The 18573-nt window shown below is 32.4% G+C and overlaps 2 protein-coding genes across 8 annotated transcripts; one reads left to right on the top strand and one right to left on the bottom strand.

Annotated features, from left to right (window-relative positions):
• Nucleotides 1–946: 946 nt before the first annotated feature.
• On the bottom strand, nt 947–7107 carry LOC126923846 (ras-related protein Rap-2a). Of its 3 annotated transcripts, none has more exons than XM_050737745.1 (2): nt 6962–7107; nt 947–6881 (listed from the first exon to the last, which is right to left on the bottom strand). In XM_050737745.1, exon 2 carries the CDS (start codon nt 6356–6358, stop codon nt 5813–5815), a length of 546 nt encoding a protein of 181 aa, XP_050593702.1. In that variant the 5' UTR covers nt 6359–6881; nt 6962–7107; the 3' UTR covers nt 947–5812. The 3 variants fall into 3 exon arrangements, with proteins under 3 accessions (XP_050593702.1, XP_050593701.1, XP_050593699.1); XM_050737744.1 differs by having other exon boundaries at nt 947–6887; nt 6962–7050; XM_050737742.1 differs by lacking the exon at nt 6962–7107 and having other exon boundaries at nt 947–6490; nt 6631–6869.
• LOC126923830 (phospholipid scramblase 1-like) lies at nt 7096–18215 on the top strand. 5 transcript variants are annotated; one of them, XM_050737723.1, is made up of 8 exons: nt 7096–7235; nt 10541–10758; nt 10840–10929; nt 14700–14798; nt 14908–15125; nt 17091–17246; nt 17337–17498; nt 17573–18215. In XM_050737723.1, exons 2-8 carry the CDS (start codon nt 10617–10619, stop codon nt 17615–17617), a joined length of 912 nt encoding a protein of 303 aa, XP_050593680.1. In that variant the 5' UTR covers nt 7096–7235; nt 10541–10616; the 3' UTR covers nt 17618–18215. The 5 variants fall into 5 exon arrangements, with proteins under 5 accessions (XP_050593680.1, XP_050593679.1, XP_050593676.1 ...); XM_050737722.1 differs by having other exon boundaries at nt 10541–10785; XM_050737719.1 differs by having other exon boundaries at nt 10541–10929.
• The last annotated feature ends 358 nt before the right edge of the window (nt 18216–18573 follow it).

Genomic DNA, 18573 nt, shown 5'->3' with positions numbered 1-18573 from the left:
TCATGCCTAATAGCATCGTTAGCTTTTTTGGTACACAGTATTTTTTAATATTTCCCACAGAAATCAAATGGTGTTTTTAATCATTAATAAATATCAGGAGGATAGGCTAGCCACGAAACTGACCCATCACGTCCTATGCATCGATTGAGTAAGATTCTATCAAGTAGTTTTTACCGTGCATAATACGCGAGACAGTAGTGTTATTGGTTACAAATGTAAATATGTCCAACGACTAATACAGGGAGAATATTACAAGATATGAAACGAAGACTCATTGCAGTATGTGCTACAATCAATCCGGAAGTGATAACAAGTACACGGGCTTTGACAATTCGAGGATTTCAAAGTTGCATCGATGTAAATGGGCACCATTTCGAACATTTATTATGATGTAAGGCTTGTTGCTTACTGTTTTATTTCTTGTTGAATGACATTGAATTAGGTGTCGTTGAAATCATTCTCTACTCTACCAGTCATACCAAAGTATGGCACAGAATTTTAAAAAACGGCGGTAAACTTGAGATATTTTTAAGTGATCAGAGTTATTGCTGTACCCTATATTTTTAAATATATATATAAATATATATACTTACCACTAATTTATTACACAATTTGTTTTCTTCTTTTTTGAGCCTACAAATTTTAGTTTTTGTGCGATTTTTATCGAATTATAAAGTATTTAAAAAATTATTTCCATAATAAACGATAAAACAACTAACGCAAACGGATATTAAATATTTTCACGATCAATAAATTTCTAATTCGATTATTCTATTGCTGAATCACTTTATGTAAAAGAATTTATTAAAAATTTTACAAGTTTAAAAATTATAGGGATTTTTTGTATGTATTTTCAATCTTTGTAACGAAAAATTTTTTACATTAAAATTTTAAACTTTTCATCTTTACGTCCTAAAGGATTTTTTTATAATCAGTACTAAAGTAGTTGCTTGTTTTTATTCTATATTATATTTGTGCGATATTTCCAAAATGCCAGTACAATGGTTAGTAATAAAAAAATGTGAAAAAATTGCATACAAAGAAAAAATGTGCACCAGTATTGAGACAGGCAAAAATCAAGTGGGTAGCTTCCTCTGGATAGTCTCAATGCTTTCATGGAAAAAAATTTGGTCTGCAATATGAGACAAAATTGCTGTATCAGCCTATCGTCTTTGAAATTAAATTACGATTTCTATCTTTAACTACAAATATTAGATCCATGCTACATTATATAGACCATATCAAAAAATTAATATTTAAAATAATTTCAATATAAAGAATCGACTTTTAATTAACTAGACAATAGGGTAGTACAGTCATGCCTTTCATAATAAAACCATTATTTTCTCCAAGTTAAGAACCATACATTTTTTCCATGTCATTGAGTTACAAGATTTCTATAGTGACTAGATTCTTATGTTGGTAATATAAATGGAATACAATACAACGTTTGATAATTGAAAGTAGATTTTTTGACAAATGAAAACGAAATCAAGAATGAGAATATTTTGTCACAAAAAAAGATACTCGTTTATTTTCACTCGCGTTTTTAAAAAAGGAAATATACAAGTGGTACGTACTCCTATGTTTTACTTCTTTTTTTTCTCTCGCCACTGGTAAAAAATAACGCATGTTTTCGTTTCGCCTATTTCTCCTGCTTCTTTTATCGACGCGATTAACAAACATCTCAGGTGGAGAAAGAAAAAAAAGAATTCGAAATACCAGCGAGCAATTTTTGCGGATGGTGTCGTTTACAATCGAGTGGTCTCGAGTATCTGTTTCTTGTCTACCCAAGTGATATTATCGCTCGAACAGTATAGTTAATCCGATCAAAGAACAACGAACCAAAGAAAGACGGGCTAAAACAACAAAGAACATAACTATATCTCGCGAAGGTTGTTTGTCAATGAAATGCACATTTTTTTACTGTAAGCCATTCTCATTGTTGTCTTTTCGAATGTCAGATCAGTATTCCTTCAAATTTTTTTTTCTTCATTAATATTAATATTATTATTAATTATTATTATTATTATTATATATAATTCGACGCTATAATATTTACAGATTCTTCACATTGTAAAAAATATAACGTATTTCGTACTCAATATCATACGCAGGTAGTACTGAAAGGCCGATATACATCTAAATCGTGGTGTTTCTCGAATTAATGTGACCCAGTTGCGTAACAAATCTGCATGTATACATATATATTGTATGTATATATATATATTTATATATTTATATTTATATCATTTATTTATTCATTCATTTATTTATATCTAATTATAAAATCGTATGCGAATCGTTTTTTTATAGGTGGTGAATTCTTGTGCTTTCTCTTTTCCTAATCTTTTTCCTTCTTTCACTTTTGTTATAAAAAAAAATAAAAAAAAAAAAGAAACGATAGATAATACTAAAAAATATTTGCTGGCCGAGAAACAAGGGAACGAAACGTACCTGGTCCTTGATACTTGATATGCTCACTCAGGCGAAGCTCGATTTTTTTTCTATTTCTTTTTTTTTCTAGTATTTTCTTAATGCTCGATAGCTTTCCAAGTAAGAGGACAGTTTTTTTATCATTATTATTAGTAGTAGTACTTTATCATCTTTTTTTTGCATTTTTCGTTTTTTTGGGTTTCTCTTCATTTTTTTTCTCTTTCTTTCGTGTACAAAAGTTTTCAGTGCATTCTTTAGAAAAATATTCTTAAAACGCGATCCCACGCCGGAGAAACATGTGCGTGTACGTTCAGAAGCGATACAAATATAGAAACTTCTTTTTTCCTTTATTCCGTTTTTTTTTTTCGTGCATTTAGTGTGTATATAATGTACTTAGAAAGCTATCCCGCGGGCAGTCAATGAGCGTCCTTTACTTTTCCCCCACCCCCGTGTCCAACCCCTCACTCTACCATTTTTCTTTCCTTTTTTCGTTCTTTCTTTTTTTATTATTCTCTTTGCCGATCTATGGTTTTCGCGAAGCACAAAAAACCCAGGAGGGCGAAAAAACGTAACGATAATAGAGCGAGAGCGATTACACGTTTCACAAAGAGGCCCTTTGATTCGCCGTTGAAAGGCTTCTATACGCGGTTATTATCGTCGCCTTTTAATAGAAAAACTGCGGTTATAATCTACGGGATCACAGCGAGACTATGAATTTTCCGAGTGATAAAATAGAGGATACGAATAATTATATCTGTGTTGCCACCTCCCGTTCCCCCCTCCCACTCGCTTTTCCCCCTTTTTTCTTCTTTGCCTGTGTTTATATTATTTGAGTACAATAACGAAATATATTAAATGGCCGATTCGCTACGTCGGTATACGCTTCACCAATCTTAAACTGACGAAACGTATTAGCACCCTTCATTAGACGAATACGCGAGGCTACTTCGAATTCTCCCTCTATATACTCTACTGTATATTCGAGTACTTCGTTCCCCTCATGCATATACATATACATATAGATATATGATGTATAATGGTTTCTAAAGTATCAAATTATAAATACTAATATTTTGGAATGAAACTAAAATGTAAAAAATAACAAATAATCGTTTAAACTTATTATATATAAATATCTAACGTGAAACGTATAATTAAACTTAATATGAGAAATTTAAAAAAACATAAAAATTTCCGAACCATGCATAATAGTTATTAACGCATAAAGTTAAATGCTTTGCGATGTTAGAAAGAAGAACATCCAGCCCCGCATATTCGCTACGAAACGACATTTCTAAAAGTGCACCGACAATTGGTGAAAACGAATTAAGTGTACGATCGATAACTCTTCCCAAGAATTCAATATCGTTGGACTCATTTTTTTTTTGTCCTCTCTAACTACCAATGATAGAAATACTGTACATCAGTTCGTTTGAAACTTTTCAGTTCGATATCGCGGCCCTTCGACACGTTCGAATACGGGAAGCGCTGTCGGTCGTGTACAATTCAACATTCGTAATCGATCCGAAAGACAGATAATTGAGACGAACAAGTAGATATTATACAAACTATAAATTCACATTTTCTTTTGTTTTTATAAAATCAGGATTTAATATCCTCCCATTAAAATTTGTAAAAAAGAAAAAAAGAGAAGATAATCAAATTGAACAACCCTCATTTTTTTTTTTATTAAGGTACGTTATGCAATGATCACACGGAAATTAATAACTTCGATGGTGGCATTAAATAATAATGTATCGAGCTAATGTAATGACTGTTATGGTATAAAAGCGGTATTTAACATCGGATAATATGATTTTTTTTGATCACACGAGAAAAATTACACACGACCTACTACTACTTTAAGGGAGTCCATTGCTTCTTTTTTTTTTCTTTTTTGTTACATCTATCTGTTTACATTCACAAACTCAATGATAATCAGTTTCGAAAAGAGATTTTTTGTTCGTACAAAGCAATGGATATATTGATTATTATGAGTACCACATACGTATTTTGCAGTTGAAGGGATCAATGTACCAGCAAGCCTTTGTGAAAAAACACATTTCAAAGTCTCACCTCTCTCCTCTTGCTGGTTTCTTTTGTTTCAAATTGGCCATAAAACTTTTTGGAATTGTATAAAGAACTTGTATTTTTGTTTCTATCATACACACTTTACCATGTAAATCCTATAATTATGTTTACGATTGATGTTATGCACTACTGTCCTTCTGTAATATTACTGCAATTTTCTTTCCTCTTCTTTTCTTTTGTTCCTTTTCATTTCATGCTTTGATCAATTAAGCACTGGGTGTTACGCTTTCAGTTTTCATTCTGATCAAGGTAATTCTTATTGAAATAAGAATACGCACAATATCTGGTATACTATGGAATCTTTTTGATATTTATATTCTGGTCTTAAATATAAAATTCTATTCATTAGTGACCATTCTCAATACTCCATCATGTTCACCTCAATAAAAAGTATTTCTAATATTGGAACTGTACAATCAATACCAGTACCATTAACGACACACCATTCAAGCCATCTATATAATGTACTGCAGCCTCTGACATTGAGCATAGGTAACATATCATTAATGGAAATCATTGCACAATGTATTTAAAATGATCTATCTTCTTTCCAATTCTTGACTGTACATTGTAAACAACATTTATTCTAACGTTTCCAATTCTTTTTAATATTTCAAATGGCTGACCATCACAGTGATTCCTTCAATATCTGCAAATAGTTTGAATGCTTTGTTAATCTAACCTGCGAGTAATAGAGGTTCATGGACTGGAACAAATACGCAACGGGTGTATCTTTTAGATTGAGCAGAAAGCTAGACGTATCGAGTTTGGTTTTGCTGTTAACAAGTAACAACTACTGCAGGGCAGTTCTGTTATCACCCTCGATGGTATCTGTGTCCTTTCCTATTCCATTTGCTATTCCCTTTTCTCATTCTTTCTCTCTCGAGTATTGGTCCTTTGCTGACGGAGTTACCTCTTTCATTGCCCACTTATATCTACTATTATATATTACAATAATATTACACATAATACTATCCATGTATATTAAAATATTTAACAGCCAGCCAAATAGCAGGCTACGATTTTCCAATAGAAAAAGAACCAAGAGAGACGGCATGAGTCTTTGACGTATTTTGAATTCACAAAAATCCAGGCATTACAATCATAATATTAGTCTTACAGATTGGCGAATTCACAGCACAAGCCCAACATTGAGCCTAAGAGAGAGAGCGTAGCCACTGGATGAATGAAATTTTCACCAAGTGTACCACAATCCAGCCACTATATGCATTTCCTTCACCTAACATGGCTCAATTAGCCCATGGTTCAGGATTTTGATTAATTATTAGAGGATGCTGCAACAACAGTAGCTTTTCTTCTCTTTCTCAGGGCTGACGTTCATCTCGCGTACAATCTCCGCAAACACGTCGTTCACATTCGTGCGATGTTTTGCAGATGCTTCGACGAATGGACAACCCCAGAGTTGCGCCAGAGCGTTACCCTCGGCGGTATCCACTTCGCGTTGATGCTCAAGATCAAGCTTATTTGCGACGAGTAATACAGGTACCCTTTCAGTACCTTTAACGCGCGTTATCAATTCCTTCATCGCCTTGATATCTTGGAAAGTTTGATGATTCGTCAGACTATAAACTACGACGAATCCTTGGCCGTTCTTTATGTATAGATCGCGCATACTCGCGAATTGTTCGGTACCGGCGGTATCGAGGATCTCGAGTACACACGGCGAGTTGTCCACTTCGATCTCCTTCCGATAAAAGTCCTCGATCGTCGGATCGTACTTCTCCATAAAACATCCCGAAACAAATTGCACAGTAAGTGCACTCTTGCCTACCCCGCCCGAGCCGAGGACGACTACCTTGAACTCGCGCATCTCTTTGGCAGTTCGCCTCCGTCTCCTCCGTCTCCTCCTCCTCCTCGACGTGTCCAGGACCGAGAGGAAGGTTCTCTCTCTCTCGAGTACCTTTTAGCCGATTATCGTTGCACGTTTGTTCTTTCTCGAACACTACAAAAATTGACTGCCGCTATATTAACTCCGTCTTCTTCGTATCGTTGAGACGATCGCGTTAGAACTAGAACGATTCTTATTGCCGGACAAAGGCATTGATGATATTATTAAACGATGAATCGTGCACAAGATTTTACCGTGATCGAAACGTAGCCGTTCTTAAGGTCCGAAGAAGACATGACAGCACCCGTATTCACACTCTCTGTCACACACCGCAGTCCCCTGGCGACGTTCGCCTGGCCTGCCTCCTTCCTGTCTTTCCTCTACCCCTCACTTCTTCCCTAGATCTGACGTGCGTGACGCCATCTTATCACACTTGGATTTTCTTTTCGTACCTCCTGCGCCGAACATCGGACCACTGCCTGAACTGCCTCTATCCGCTTTCAACCTATAACTAGTTTACGTCTACTCAATATATATCTTTCCAAAACTTATCTCGTAAAGGACTGAAAAATTGTGCTTTAAGACCTGTTTCCAAATTTTCCGGCATGGCTCCTTTTTACTTGATCGCACTGTTCTACGATTGGTGAATACCGATCGGGTTGGAAAAGTCGTAACGAATCGGAGCGCTCGATGAGGGGACTGACTGTTCGCTCTTTCTTTGTGTATAATCGTACACCCGAGGAAAATAGTAAGAGAGGAATCACGGAAACTCCCTTTACCGGATGCAAGTGTCATTCTCTTATCTTCCAGACAGCACTATCCACGATCTCAAAAGCCACGAACTCCCAAGCATTCATCAGTGAGTTTTATTAATATCACAAATTATTCTGTAAAATTTTATTTTTTGTTTATTTTTGGTTTTTAATAAATTTTATGATAACAAAATTTGTTGTCCTAAGATGAGAATTGGAATAATCGTTATTTATATTAACTTATAATCATAGTTATAGTAATACATATATATGTAATAAATTAAAAAGCAATCAAAGTTGTATTAAACGAACATATTTGTAAGCAAAGATTGTACTAAGTTTTAATCCCCGTTACAATAAACACAAATAACAACAGTAATAATAATTTGTATTAGCATAAATTTAATCGTTTATTAAAAGTCATCGGAATTGCACATTTCCTTCTATAGTGGTTAAATAAAGGTACAATGTTATACCGGATTTGTTAAATGATTCATAGAACACGAACCACTTTTCGTTGATGATATTTGCAATTTTAATTGCTTTTTTTGCAAAGTCAATCGTATTGCATCATTGAGCAATAGAAAAATAAGCGTTGTCTATTCGTCTATACAAAGTTTCTCACTTACATGAAAACACCGCATAAATACGATATTCCTAAAATAGATCAATAAGAAAAATATCTAAAGAGATGTGCGTGACAAGAAAATTCGATTTCTATTGAGCTTGTTGCTTCGTATGTTTTTATTGAATATTTCCCTTTCTTTTACATAGTGTTGAAAAAAAAGAAAGACAGGGTTAGGGAGGGAGAAACAGGGACAACAAGAAAAAAGAAAGAGATAACGAGAAGCTACAAGTAAGTTCATGTTTCGTTTTCCATCGTTAAAGGGCGTAGCTAATACTTTTCTGAAAAACCGGAAGCGCATGTTGCTACCGTATCTTGCGGTTTATAGAGACCTCCCGTTTCTTTTGTATTGGTGTATCCCCATGTAGATATACGTCATTCCTATAGTCAAGCACTAACGACCTTGTGGTATGCGAACGCAGACACATGTGAGACACGATGACATCATCCGATGAAAGTGTACATAACTGAACAATGCATCACTTTACGTAGTATTTGGTGACGAATGGTGATAATTAGTTACTAAAGGTTAATACTCATTAATCTTTTGAAAAGTCTCATCTTTCTGCGTATTAGAAGAATTATAGTTTAGTTAATTTTTATCTTCAGTACAAGAATTTTCATTTCTTTTTTTTTTTTTAGGAGTTATTTAACATCTAAATAAAAATAATATAATAATTTGATAAAAATAATTATATTGCAGTCATACTTTAATAATTTCAAATATATTATAGCTAGGTTTTATTTGTAAAATAATAAATTATACTTTATTAGAAATTTGTACAAATATATAACAACACATGTTACACATTTTTATACAATATAAACATGTTACGAATGTCGGTGCTTGGTGATATAATAAATAAACAGAATGTAAGCTAAAATTGATAATTGTACGAGCAAGTAAATGATTTATTTGGAAATATCATCGAATCAGCTATCGTTGAATATACAGAACAATGCACATGGTTCTTGAAACGCACGTGCACTTATCGCCACGCTTATCGATGATTTTCAGTGTCATTAATTGGAGCATCACCGAAATGTGGTTCGCTCCGATCGTGTAACGCTAATTCGTATAATTTGTCGTTCGTTCACCGTGAAAAGCGTAATCAGTGCGTGTTACGAACGCGCGCATTGAAAAAAGATCGTACGAACGAAAAGTTATCGAGGTTGTTCGTAACAAACGAGGAAACCGTCGATTAGGTCTCATGAAATCTAATTCAAGGCTATTAAAAAGTAGTGCATTCAATGAGGTCGAAACTAGATTAAGGTGTTATTTTTCTTTTCAATTCGCACTACACTTTCCTGCCTATTTTGCTGCATGTTTATTTTACCAATTATTTTTTCCTTTTCTTTTTCTTTTTTAAATTATATCGTGTTACATTATAATTTAATAAGACATAAAAACTCGTAAGAATTTTAATTTATCCCATATTAAATATATTATAACCGTAAAAATGTATGTACATAACCTAAATAGAGCGAATAAAAGTGGAAATATAGAGTTCTCAGAAAAATATACAGTGTGTTTTATATATAATGATAGATAGCGGATGTTTATACGATTTTATATTTTTATGAACCTGACTAAAGAAATGGAGTCTATATACAAATTTGTTTCATCCATTAAATGTCATAATATATATTCTACTTTGGATGTCTTGTACATTCTTGCATATATTATATGCATTTTGTAGATTTTTGGAAATTACAGAAATCTTGGAAATTAAATTTTCCAAAAATGCAAACATCCGCAGTCCAGTAATGAAGTTACAAAATATAATCTTGGAAATTGTTAGAGACAATAACAAATTTTTTTTTTGAGTAATCGTTCTACGATTTATTCGAATCTTTCAAGGATACTCTCAAGGATGTTAACAGTAGCACCTATGTATTTGGCAAAAGGTTTTCGAACTGAGACACCAAAAAAGAATTTTGCTGTTACCCTTAATAATTCTTGAAACAACTATGAACCACTCAATATGCAAAACAATGAAAACGTGATGAATAATGTTTAATTGATGTATGGATAATGATAATGAAAAGATAAAAACAAATGCCACTATCATGCAATTATATGCTAATTGAATTTGTAATAGTATAGTTTATACTATGATTGAATTGGTATCTGACCAGCAATATCCGTGTAATTTATCGATCATAGACATATCGAGAGACAAAGGATTGTTATCAATGAAAGAATGGAAATTTATCGGCTATAGTTCATACAGTTCATATCCTCCCATAAGTTACAACGACCTTTACGAGCGGACAATGACCTGACAATTTCAATAACATAAACAGTATTATACGATTAGAGTTTCGTCACCGCACGATCTTTTTCGTAACTACACTCGGTGCAACCGCTCTGTTGATAAGAAAGGTCGTTATACGAACAGCGTTACCGACTAGGGGATATACACAAACATAACCTAGATACCGAAACAAAAAGTAAACAAAGTGAAGAGAAATGCTTTGATTGTTACCTTTTTACATAGAATTATATCACCTAATGTTTGTATAATACATACAGTAAGTTCTTCACAAAATACACATGCAAATGCGTATTTTTGTATGCATGTAATAAAATTACTTACATACTAAGAATACCACATACACACATATGTTACTAAATTTTAAAAGAATTCGAATTGTATGTTTGCAGCTTCTTTATTAAAATAATAAAATTAGATATTAAGCTTGATTTTTGATTTAATTGATTTTAATTTTAATTTTAATTAATTTTTGATGAAGATTGATTTTTAATCATGATTTTCTTTTTAGTTTCAGGGAAGATAGGAGTTTAAGAAGTTTTATCTTGTCGTGGATTTTAAGAAAGTAATTTATTCAAACAAAAAAGATGAATTCGACTTCTTATTCTGCGCTACAACCATATCCGCCGACTATTGCTACTGCACCATCACCTAGTGCATTTTCAATACCTCAACCTGGAATACCACAACCTGGGGTGGCACCTGGGATACCACAACCCGGGGTGGCACCTGGGATACCACAACCCGGGGTGGCACCTGAGATACCACAACCCGGGGTGGCACCTGGGATACCAAAACCCGGGATGGCACCTGGGATACCACAACCTGCACCACCACCATATGGGATATCAATGCCAGGACCTGAAGCGCCACAACCCGAGTTACCAATGATACCACAAGGTAAAATTTTCTAGTTCCTGTATTTATAAATATGGTTACCTATTTGTAAACGTTTAACATATATTTCTATAGGTTTCCGTTATTTTACAAAAATTTTCACTGCTCGAAAATTTAAAACGATTACTCGGGATAATATAAAATTGTTGACGAGGTAGATATAAAATTCTTGATTAAAGTACCCTTGAGACATTCGCGTGTTATCAGATTCCGTCAAGATTATTTTTTATATAGAATGTCTTCGATAAAAGACTTGTTGGCACAAACCGTACTTATACTAATCAGAAATAGATTATTAAAACGTTAATTCAAATACGTGAATTAATACAGAAGTAAGTTATGAAACTTTTTTAACTAACTATAAATACCTAAGTCTAATGTCATATTCTTCGTACATTTTGATTACATATCATTTGAACAAATACATAGAACGATAGAACAAAGTTATGAAATTTGTAATTAAAAGACTGTATATATAAATATTATAATTACTATCAGGCGACAGGAACAAATCTGATCTATATTCATAAAATTAAATATATAGTATATAAACGTTATATTATGTTTTAATTAAAGATTAACTTTAGAGTAGTACTATAAAATATAATCTTTTCATAACAATCCTGCAGCTTTCTAAATACTTCCAAAGCTTCTTCACCATGTTCAGGTAGTAACTCGACTTTGAATTTATCACTCACTAATATTATCTGGGTACGTACATATATAGTAAGAGAAGAGAGGTTCGTAAACGAAGCACGATACAGCCGCTGTTTGCCAAGTGACGATCAGTAAGTAGATAATAGTCGTCTTCGTTGATGGAAGCGTCACGTATGCAGGATAAGCGACATCCAGTTTCGTGTTCTCGCTCGCATCGTTCTCTTATCGCTAGTAAATACTATTTGTGATCTTGATCGATTCCTAAATCTTTCTAAAAAAAGGTACAACATAAATCAATTAATATGGTTCATCTATAGATCGTGTGTGTCACTAGTTTAAATCAGTTAATATTATTTGTGATCAACAAAAAGACATATTATGTAAATACCGGTACAGCAGTTATTTATAAGTGTTAAATATTGACCAGTTACTAATTATAAGTGTTATCAGTGATAAGTGTTTAATAAGAATCGTGAAAAATAAAAATTTTCATTAGTGAAATGTTATCACAGTGATATTATGGTAAATAATTAATGACTCTAGTTGATTTATAATATCTGGTTATGGGTGAATGTAAAAATTTATATATAACTATGATCAGAGTTGCTATGTGACTATTGTAAGCACTTCGTATACTTACTTTTCTATTATTGTACTTCTTTGGAAGCGCTACATCGTTGATATATGAAAACTCCATCTCTAATTAAATCGTAACACGATACTTTTATCTATCGCTAGACTGCGGATGATTATGCAAAATGTAAATTAATACTTAAGTTCAATTAAAGAAACGAAACATACATAAACATACATATAGAAATTCAAAATCTCAAATATCGAAATACAGCAATGAATACTTTACTTTGAATATTTTGTGTATTTTTAGAATATTACATACTTTCCATATACTTAATTTTGCATATTTAATTTTCTCTGAAATGCACAAATATTTCCAATCTATTTATCACTGACTTGTCACTTCTTTATGTCCTTCAAGCAGTTTCATTGAGCAGATAGTCACTGATAGAAATAAGATTATTACAAAAATGAATAAACTATTAACGATGGAATTATTAATCGAATATGTTAAAAATTAATATTTCTTTTGAACTCATTAATTCTTTACAATTATTTTCACTATAAACAATTTCCAATAAGATGTGGTAAAGGATTCTCAACGACAGAAAAATTATTTTATCTGAACGAAATTTTCGAAATGACCTTTGATTCTCGCGATGGTCGAATAGTAAAATGGCAGTTGTGTAGTATGGTTGTGTGCCAAGGTGATTCATGGCTAATTTACGGTATACAAAGCTTAAAGAATATTCTGCCTAATTTATGAAACAACGAGTCGGAAATGTGTCGTCGGATCGACAATCTGCTACCGACGAAGGGCTGGATAATTATGTTGCATAAAATTCCACTTCGCGGCACTATAAACACCTTCAATTTTGCTGTTCCCTTTTCTAACGCGACGCTTCTATCGTAATACTTTCTCAGAGTTTTGACATAATTAAAATTTCCAATCGCATTTTTTTTATAAGACAATGAAAAGGTTATTTAAGAAACACAATTTATGATTGTACTTAGAAAAAATATTTTGTGCAAAAAATCACATAAAATTTAAAAAACATGTATATAAACAGAATTATCTTAAGAAAGTAAATAATATATGGAATAATCCATGGAAGATAAAGAAATGTGGAAAAATAAATAGAGTATAGGGAAAAGATTGGAATTATTTTAAGATACTACATTAAACAGCTGGAAAAGTTTTAACTCAGGGGGAGCATTTATTGTTTTCTTTATCTGCAAAGATAACGTGAAAAAGCAAACCGTTCTAACTAAAACTATCTTAAGGAAAGTACATAAGTTTTATCATTTTGCTGAGCAGAGGAAACTTGAGAAAATAGCCGACATTAGTATATTGACTGCTGCTAAAGTTTCGGTATTCCGTAACGCGGTTTCACGCATCTCATAAATTCGTCAAGTATATGTCCATTCTTTCAAACGTTTCAAAATGCGGAAAAATAGAAAATTATTCGAAAATAGTATTCCTAGTAAATATCCTAGTAAACACTGACATATAAGTAAACAATTTTTGCTAGGAATAAACAATCTTAAATTATTGTTTATAATTCTAAAAAAAAATAAGAGTGGGAATTTTGTCTGTGAAATGAATTTTTTATCCATACAAATGTTCCATTAGAAAATGAGAAAGAGTTAAGGAATGATTACTAGAAAATAGTACATATTATAATATTAATAAGAAATTTTTAGTGGGGCCAATAAGCAAGTTAGAAATGTTTATTACGATTATGAAAAGCAAAAGGTGAAGATTTTGGTTGTGGAAAAAGTGTGTGAGTGATGGAGTCGGAATATCTTGAAACTTCCTGGAAGGGAAAGATACAACAGTTTCGAAGACGGCTTCGCGCTTTGGTCAGAAACACGTTAAAGAGATATAGATCAAAGAAGAAGGGCTATACGAGATTCCTTACGGATGAGGAAAAGAGGTGATTCTATTACACGCTTGGCTGCTGATTAAATGGCCTGAAATTAAATTTATGGAGGTCCTTCGGCCGATAAAAGTAAATTTGAATATTTGATGGTTACAGATCGACTGTGACTAATGATCATTTTGTTTTTAAATTGAAGTTGGAATTTAAATTAACTCCGCTACGGTCTTCGGATTTTTACGTCGCGTTCTTGTTCTCGTCTAAAGGAATAGGAAATCAGTATTTTAGTCTTTATATTTTTTATAAATATCTCTTATAATCAATATTTTCTATAAATACTTTGCTTAGATATTTTTTTACAACTATTACTTTTTATAAATATCGTCATGGAAAACTTTATCGTAAAAGTGAAACAAGAAGTTATATAATATATTTGTTTCTTGTTATAATAAATATAAATACAGTATATTTATATTCTCCTCAAATTTAGGAATTTTTTAACAATTAAAAAAAAGGACAATTGGATCGAGAATGATTCGAAGGATGTATAGCTAAATTGGATTGAATCAATTTTTTGAAATATATTAAAAAATGGCCTATAATTAGAAGAAAACATAAACAAAAGAGGTAACTTAAATTTTAATAAATCTTTCATTTTAGGTGGCTGGTCACCGCAGAATACGACTTGTCCACCCGGCTTGGAATACCTTATAGTCCTTGATCGTCTGTACGTGCAACAACAACTTGAGTTATTGGAAGGTTAGTGTTGTATCATTCGAAACACAACGTGCTGTATCCCTCTACTAAACAATACAAATGTCCGTCGCAACAATTATAATTTGTCAATGAACCAATTAAATAATTACAGTTGTCGTTGGATGGGAGACTGAGAACAAATACCTTATAACGAATGCTACTGGCCAGCCATTGTTTTATGTCATGGAAGAGTCAAATGTATGCGCGCGGCTATGCCTCGGTACTCTACGTAGTTGTGAATTACACGTGGGCGACACCAATCACAGGGAAGTCCTACGTATGGTTCGACCCTGCAGGTGTACAGGTTGCTGTTGCTTTTGTTGCATGCAGGTATTTCATCCTTTAATATCAATCTGAGAATACGATCTAATACGTACAATCAGTAATCATAGGGATAAATAGGATAGGATATGATTGGCAGGCAGAGCATTGTCAAATTTTGGTCAAAACAGGATACGCTAATATATTCTATATTATCTTTTTTTTTTGCCTTTGGTTCCAATAGTGCGATTCAATTCCATTTCTTTCTCATTCATTTTATTTGAGGTGTTAATATCATATCTAAAATTTGATACCTGATCTTAAATAACTTTCAAGTATTATAAATACTTCTCTGCAAAACTAATAATTCTGACTCATACCCTTTCGGCCGCCTACTGGAAATATACAGAACGTCCCAGTTTTTTCCTGCCATACGTTGTTAGTATATTCTAAAGATCAGAATAAACAAAGATATAGCATATGTCATTGGAAGTATTGTTATGACACAAAAGAGATAGAGTTATAACACAAAAAGGAATACGATATACGAAATGGATAATAACAAATATGTGTTACTATACTTACTATAAAGTATGAATAAACAACAAATATCTACATCTACATATTTATTCTAAACTTAATATTTAAATGTTTAGCAGGAATTCATAGTAAACAATTCTATTTTAATGCTATCATATGCAATGCGGAATATATTCATTTCACATGTTTCTTTGAAATAATACACCGTGACAATATATTATACAAGCTTCGTCATGTAGTTAGCCAATCAGTTAACGACGGACACGTCTGGCAACCGCGTTACTGCAATTTATAGCGGGCAGTAGATACGGTTTGCAAAACGTAGGCATGAGTTTTTTCTCCAACACGCGGTGCACACAACGCGCACACTTTCTTTGCACGTGCGCACCATCTGTGACGATTACCTTTGACGAAAAGTTATTCGGCACATTAGAAAAGCCGGTCACGATCGATACTCTTTGACCAGTACCGCTCGTCGAAGTCGCTTTTGGATACGTTGTTTCGGCCTCTAGTGAAGAACCTCACTCACTCGATCCCCGTACAAGAGCTGCTGTAAATAGAACCCTTTAATACAAATACTCTTCGAACGCACAGTCGTTGCAGAAGAAAGTCGTACGGATAATTTATAATACATAATAACAAATATTTTTACAGGTGTTCAAACATCTGTCACTTCATCCATTCTGATTTATAAAGAAAGATATTTTTATATTAACACATTGTACCGACAAGAAAATTTTGTATATTTTACTTTGAGAGCTGCAATAGAGTAAAATATACTAAACTGTAATACTTAATTTTTGCAAAATATTAGTATATTGTATTTGCACATTTTTTTCTGGCAATGTTATGTAAGTCATTCACATTATTGAAAATTTGTTAGTCCATGAAATTTGTCTTATTCCAATCATTTAAAAAATCTGGTAACGTGCATCACTGATGACCATGGCTGTCAATGTGTTGAAACATACTAATTTTGTGATACTATTTTACTATTTGTAAATTTGAAAGAACTAATGTTTTGCATATAACGAGCATAACGTGGTTAATTGTAATACTTTATTTTTAAATTATTCTATTAGTTGTCGTGAATGTTATTTTGTAGCTTACATTTATGATTAAAAAGAAACACGTTTGAATTATGCATGGAGCAAAGCACGCTATGCCGATTTCTATGCATCTACCTTGCGCAACCTTGTAAAAGATAGAGATAGTCAGCATGCTGACCAAACCTTTTTTCACATTCTTTATACTCATGAATTCTTTGATTCAGATTTATTAATAGCAACGTATGAATATTTGGCAAAAAGATATTGGACGTACTTAAATATTAAAACTAGAACCAGATTTATCCCCTTCCTTCAATCATTCCTAATAGTTGTTTTGAATTTCGAAATTACCGCCATTTTTTTCCCTCGCACGATAAGAGGTTATATGTTTAAATATAAACTCGAATTTAATTTCATTTGCATTTGAATTTGAATTTATTTTCAGATGCTAGAGGTGTATTCTGGAGACATGCTTCTCGGTTCTGTAACAGAAAATTGCCATATTTTTAGGCCTTCGTTTTCTATTCGCGATGCATCTGGCAAAACAGTCTTAAGGATTAAGGGACCATGCTTTAGATGTTGCGGAAACGTGACATATAAGGTAGAATATTAATTGTAATAATATTTAAAGAACATCTTTTTAAAGGTCATTTAACTAGTATTTACATAACTCTTTTCTCCTTTCCCTCAGATAAAGTCTGCCGATGGAGTACATAGAGTTGGAGAAATTAAGAAGAAATGGAGTGGTTTTACTACAGAAGTTTTTACAGACGCTGATAATTTCAGCCTACGCTTTCCTGTGGATTTAGATGTTAAAATTAAAGCTGTTTTACTCGGTGCCTGTATTCTCATCGTAAGTTATCATATAGGCAGATTTGTACATATATTAATATCGATAAATTTATCGATTTTACAAATATGTTTTAGGATTTCATGTATTTCGAACGAAGCACCAAAAGGAGCTCTATATAGAATTCGTAAAATGCTTAAAGGAATTCTATTTACTGATCTGAAATGAATAGTTTATTGTTGTGCTCTATTATAATACAAGGTAAACGGTTTGCAGTGAAGAATCACTGTTGTTGAAAGCTTTCAACTTTACCTAAACTTTCTTACCTTAGAATTCGCCATATTTTTTATATCAAATTATTAATGAATACTTGTAATATTGTTAACAAATTTGATGCACAAGTGCTATTAAGTTATCAGTATCATTGCTATTTTTGTATTCAATATTGGAACGAATTTATCATATATTTGTATGTGTGTATATATATTGCTCATCTTCCTATAAAGGTATGTTCAGAAGTTCTCGAACAAATACGTTTTACGACTTTTGTTATAAGATTTCCGCAATATTTATAATGTTATGAACACGAATTATTAGGTTGTAAGTTTTTAATTTGCTTTAATGCAAATATGTGTATACGGTATATATATTATACAGGGTATTTTTGAAATTATGATATAATCAGAAAGGAGGTGTAAAAGTAAGTTGAAAATATAGAATGAATTTGTTTATATCTGCCTATTTCACTTAATCTGATTAGTTTCCGTTACTTTTATTCATTTTTATGAATATCAATCGGGATTTAGTATAATTGTAACTAATATAGTTACTTTTAATGACATTTATTTTAATGGTTTATAAATTATTGAAAAGAAGCATGAACTGATGATAATGCGTTAATTCCTATATCTTACATTTCATATTGTTAGTTGAATAAACCCGTATTAATGAATATTCAAACTCAATTTTCTCGAAGATGGAGCTCTATACGATTATTATTATTTATTCATTATCATATTATTTATTATCATATTTTCGATTTACTTCTACATAAAGAATCACCTGCTTTCTGTTTATACTACTATTTCGGGAACACTGTATATACATAAGTTTTTATAATTGCGGGTCATATATACTC

Source organism: Bombus affinis, chromosome 14 (genome assembly GCF_024516045.1).
Source record: "Bombus affinis isolate iyBomAffi1 chromosome 14, iyBomAffi1.2, whole genome shotgun sequence".
In the NCBI taxonomy this organism is placed as follows: Eukaryota; Metazoa; Arthropoda; class Insecta; order Hymenoptera; family Apidae; genus Bombus; species Bombus affinis.
This window is presented reverse-complemented; position numbering and strand designations above follow the sequence as displayed.